The sequence below is a fragment of the Actinia tenebrosa genome, unplaced genomic scaffold, assembly GCF_029948245.1.
Source record: "Actinia tenebrosa isolate PJP-AT-01 unplaced genomic scaffold, QUT_ActTen_1.0 PGA_scaffold17__23_contigs__length_9995812, whole genome shotgun sequence".
NCBI lineage: Eukaryota > Metazoa > Cnidaria > Anthozoa > Actiniaria > Actiniidae > Actinia > Actinia tenebrosa.
In genome coordinates this window covers 3,479,792-3,485,474 of record NW_028292577.1, presented here as the reverse complement: position 1 = coordinate 3,485,474, position 5,683 = coordinate 3,479,792, and the positions used below count along the sequence as shown (strand labels likewise).

Sequence of the window (5,683 nt, the reverse complement as noted above, 5' to 3'; positions counted from 1 at the left end):
TAACCTCCACAGCTCCAAATCATCTGTTGGAACGATATTCCAAATGCAGAATACAGAATACAAGAGAGTCCATGTTTTCCACTGATCAGCAGTAAATCCTCCAAACGATGTTGATATCTTTTTCGGGAGACGCCCAATAAATGATGGTGCTTTGACGTCATCTACCTTTTCCTGGATTTTATTCAAATTTTCTTTAGAAATAATTGGCGTTTCAGCATTTAGCCATACATTTTTCATTAAATGTTTTGCTGTCCCTAAAAACAAATTGTGCATAGGATCAACAACATGGTAACGAGTACAATCGAAGTAAGGCAACTGTAAGAGTTCAGAATATCTTGTTCTAGTGGAAGTTTCAATTTGGTTTCGTTCATCAGCGGTTGTTGCATTGAGTATTTTCTGAGCCTCTCTTCGGTGCTCTTCATTTGTCCTTGGTGTATCGTCATCTTCGAAACCTGAAAAATTCATGCTACTAAAATCTCCGGGGAAAAATCTTGTGCACTTTGAGCACCCTCGGTGAGCAGTACATCCTAAGAAACCGCAAACTTTTCTTAGTGCAGGAATGTCACAAGCAATACAAAGGAGGGCAGCTCGAAAACATCTTGCTGTTCTACTCCCATGAGGCCGAACTTGGATGCCTTCGTGCCACAATAAGTTCAATTCGGCTACAAGTGGTTGTAAGTACGTATTGATATTCAATTTGGGCTCGTGTGGACCAGGTATTACCCCAACTATTATTACGTTTTCCTCTTTGTACCTTTCTTTTCTCGGAAGATTTAGGAGGACCATATATATGACTCCAACGCTATAGACACTGTGCTTAAAAGGCTGAAACCAGTCAACATTCAGCATAAAAGCATAATTATTAGGCTGGGCAAGGAAAGGAGTGCCGTTAAAATATTGCCAATCTTTCCACACTTGGCCATCGTAAATATCAACTAAAATATCGTCCGGTACATTCCGATTTCTCCAAATCTCACATTTTTGTACAACGTCTGGTCGCTTAATAAAGAGAGTTAGAGTGTCTCTGATGCTTTTATAACAATAAACTTTATGTGGGTACAATTTCGTCTGTCCATTTTTCAAACGAATTTCCTTAAGCAATTCCGCTCCACAAGGTGTGCGGCGAAACAATTGACGGTGATTCGGAAAAGCAATGTGAGAACATGGTTTAGCAATGACACGCCCGAATCTTGTTGTTATGCAGTCTTGAAAACGGTATAGGGTGTCGCATTTCGGACAAACAACATACTTTGAATGCTTATCTTTAAAAGAAAGATAATTTTTCAAGAGTTTGAAGGAGCTCGGGAAAACCAATACTGCGGTTGGGAAAATGATTGGCGAAAGCTCACACAAAACCTGAAAAATCGCTTTAAAAAAGGCGAGGAGAATATCAATGCCTCGGTCTGGTACAGAAAAGTATGCAGACCAAAAGCACACAAACAAGGCAATCCAGTTAATAAGGGTCACTCGGGAACTTGCTTCGACGGCAACGCTTATTTCTGCACTAGATTGTTCAAAATCTCTTTCTACGTCTTCGATATCAATATCCCAAGTTTCAACCAATCTCCTTTCATTTCCTCTTATCTCTTCATGGTCAGATTCACTGTCCAACTTGTCATCCCAAAACACTTGATCTTCTTCCTCAAAGTTATTTATTCCGTCTCCTTTAAACATAAGCAAATACGATGTATTTTATTCATTCGGCATTGTATAACTGCAACATAGTATAAGATAAAGTCTGAAACCATTATAATACTAGAAAAAAAAAATGTCAGTAAAAAAAACCTCATGGGCTAAGGGACCGGTCATTATTTAAGTTGGGGGGGGGGGGGGGTGGAGAAAAAATTTTTGGGGGGGGGGCCTGAAATTTTTGCTAGTGAAAAATGGGGGGTCTTGAAATTTAAAAATGACTTTTAGGGAAAATTTTTAAATTTTTTAATACAATCCATGGGGGATTTTCGATAAACTTGGATGCCTTCAAAGGGGGGGGCCTTTTTTTTTTTTTTGCGTCACTGACAATTTCTCCTCCACCCCCCCCCCCCTCCCCCCCGCCCTCCAACTTAAATAATGACCGGTCCCTAAATGTATAATTTTGACCCAAATTTTGCTCTGAAAATAAATGATTTCCATTGAAAATAAAATATTAATTTCTAAGTCAGCAAAACAACAATTTATAATTCGTGAAAAAAAAATGATAAATCGAAAATAAAAAACCCAAGAGACATATTAAATAAATTACTTATAATTGTATTTCTCTAACTTGACAAGCATGTTTTGCCGGATACCATGCTATCTCAGGATGACCACAGTCATGAATTGATTTGGAGACGAAAATGTACAGCAATATCCATTTGAACATAGTAAATTCTTTTTGGCGTTTTAAATGAGTTATCTCTAGCTATGATTTTATAAACTCTTTGAATGAACCTTTCTGAATGAACACTGAGGTTTTAATGGCAACCATAAGCCGATTACTTAATAATGCACCCTTCTTAAAAGTAACGGTGAAAACGAGGCTAAGATAGAAATAGAAAAGAATCATTTGTACCTCTAACTTAATCTCGCTTCAATAACACTAATGCTTGGTAGTAAATCCAATAGGGGAGCTAGATCATGTGCAAATCAGCCGCTTGTTAAAGATTCAGTCTTTTATCTATGCAGTTTGACTTTAACATTTAAAGATTATATAATCTAATCATCAAATAAACGTATAACATCAATACCTTTTTGTGAAGTAGCTGGTAAGAATTCGTCACTTGATGGTTGGTTTGTATTTGGCACATCAGAGGAGTCTTGATCAGTTTGGTCCAAAACGTTTATCTCGCTGTAGTCATTAGAAGAAGTGTCGTTCTGGCCGTCAATCTCGTGAGTGAAAATACTATCATTTGAGTCTTCGTCGTCATTCCGCTGTAATTGCCATTGATTTGTTAAAGGATCATAAAATTCTTCTTTGTGACGGCAAAATACTCTGTAATGTAGATCTTCGTTACAATGAAAGCAATGATAACGCTTTGACATCGCAGAAGACATTTTGTTTTCCAGAACTATATAATTAAAAAGACGGTGTGTATCATTGGGATAATTACTCAAAATCCAAGTATTTTGAATGGCTAACAGCCATATTCCAGCTAATAAAGTTCCACGTCCATCAACCACATGCCATTGGACAAAAGCACGCCGGATCTTTATTACCGCGCCCTTTTCCTTAGAGCTGTCACTGTTGGCGGCAGATAATGGTACGATGGTTTTAGAGCTAGAAGCTAATCAAGTTTATTGCAATGATATTTCGTGAATCTAGGCTTTAGAAAAAAATTCATAACTTTATAAAATGGAGCAAATAGCTTTAAGATAATAAATATATTACTTAACATGAATCCTGGATACAACTTCAGCATTTTTATAAGACAGTTATTCCTTTTTTTATTATTAGACTTCATTATATGAACGTATATGTCATCACAAGTCACGTGATACGCCGTGATAGATAGGGGGTAGATTTGTTCGGTGGATGTGCTTATTCGTTCATTCGCCTTTTGGTCACAAACAGGTAACAAACTCTGTCGGTCATCTAGTTTCCCGCACATTCTATATCTTTGCTTATAAATTGCGTTCATTCGTCGCGATCAAAAAATGGGAAGAACATCTACACCTTTACCAGGACGCCCAATGCCAATCCATTCTGTTACTGCAACTACCAGTACAAGCAGTACGAGTAGACATACTGAAAATGGCACCAATTCTCAAAGGCTTAATATACTTATTCCCTCTGTCCCTGGTGGTAACGAGGATGTGCTAAGAGAACACAGAAATCGCCTATTGCAAGCAACAAGCGAGAATGAGAACGTTGACCCCGACAGCGAAAAAGAAGAAATTTCTTCAAATTTCGAAACGATTGTAAAACAGTTTAAAGAACTTCAAGAACAAAACCGCCAAATACTAGCGGCCTTAAAAGAAAGCCAGCAGAACAAGGACAACAGCAAGACCAAGATTACTGTCTCAAAGGCTGTTGCAGTAAGTAAAGTGGCAATATTTAAAAAAGCAAGCTATTTTTATTGATAATTTTACTGGGAATTCTTGGCGCGAAGAGTAGTTGGTATAATTATGCAGCGGTATAATTTATGCAATGCTAAAATTGGCGGGAAACCCGCCATGGCAGTGGTTAATGCTACCAAACTTTACTACTATTGATTTCCAATAACAAGACACTGAATGATAATGATAATTTCCTTTTTTGTAAAGGAATTGATTTGATTTCGATTTTTTCCCCAATATTATACAATCACAGCCATAAAAATAATGAAAACATTATTACTATGTCTAAGAATAACTTAAGGTACATCTTATGATTTTAATGAATTATATTATGTTATTACAGTCTGAAGTACGCTTGGTAGCAAAGAAATTACGGGACAGGGAAGAAAACCCTCTTATATGGGATTTTACTAAAGTGTAAGTATGAAAATTTAATAAAACTGATCTTGTCTGAATCATCCATAGTTTCTCCACTTACCACTCAAATATGGCATTTCCTAATTAGTTTCAGAGATGACGTCAACGAACAGATTAATAACGCAATAAGGGATAGAGTTCTGAATGTTCATAAGGATGTCTCTGCCGTCGAGTTAGAAGGTATTTATGTATTTTATATTACGAAGTGCGAAAGGCCTTATGCACCTATCAAAGTTAACCCGGGGGAGGGGTGAGGACAAAGGGTGGTGGTGGTGGTCGGGGGGGGGGGGGGGGGGGGGGAAGGAGGTAACGAAATCCTTTTAGAAATATTCAAATGCCGAAGGGAGGGGAAGCAGTTTGAAATAAAATAACATGGAAAAGAAAAAAAAAAAAAAAAAAAAAAAAAAAAAACCAAACAAAACAAAACAAAGCAAAAACAAATGGATGCTAAAGGAATAATTGTCGGCCAAATGCCAAAATTTCTAACAAATTTTGTCTCAAGTTTTAATATATGGGTACTTGATATAATTTCAGCTGCCCTTAAAAGCCACTTTCTGACGAGAAGAAAGAGAAACAAAAGAGAGCGTTCAGGGGCCCTTGGAAGGCATCAAAAGATGCAGCGGAAAACACAAAGAAAACAAAATGTGAGTAAACTGAATTTGCAACGATTATGACTTTGTTTAATAAGAAACTTTGACTGTCGGTGTTTTTTTTTTCTTTTTTCTTTTAGCTCCTAAAATCCAGATCCAAGGCAGCGGACTTGTCAACCTCGCTATCACCAGGGGACAAAGAGAAAGTCAAGGCAATTATGAAACTGGAGTATATGTCATCAGAGGAGTCGATGTCAGAGGCGGATGACCAGGCTGATGACGATACAGCGGACAGTGGCTCTGATAACGAAGGGGGCCCTACTAAGCAGAGTAAAGTTTTAATAAAACACCCTCTGCCATGGAGAAGCCCCCTAGCTAACCAGTTCATGGAAAGCATGGACCGAAAGTCAAAAAGGAGGCTGTCAGAGCGCAGTCTCACCATGCTTTTAAAGCGGAAAATCGGGGAGCCGTCAAGACGCCCAAGGCCATCTGGAGGTCCCGAATGGGCATTGAGAGCCTAAAGGTTTTTATCAAATCAAGGGCACTGGGACACCGAACGTGGTTGGGGTTTCTACGAGTTTTATGAATTAAATCTTGTGTCACTGTTCCTCCGTTCCTTTGGCCTGATTTCTAGGGTTTTCGTT

General features: G+C 38.1%; 1 protein-coding gene across 1 annotated transcript; it reads left to right on the top strand.

Moving 5' to 3' along the window:
• The first annotated feature begins 2,669 nt into the window (after positions 1-2,669).
• Positions 2,670-5,683, top strand: LOC148910239 (uncharacterized). The gene is made up of 5 exons (XM_089031530.1): positions 2,670-4,011; positions 4,376-4,449; positions 4,538-4,629; positions 4,984-5,093; positions 5,180-5,683. Exons 1-5 carry the CDS (start codon positions 3,631-3,633, stop codon positions 5,558-5,560), a joined length of 1,038 nt encoding a protein of 345 aa, XP_088887656.1. The 5' UTR covers positions 2,670-3,630; the 3' UTR covers positions 5,561-5,683.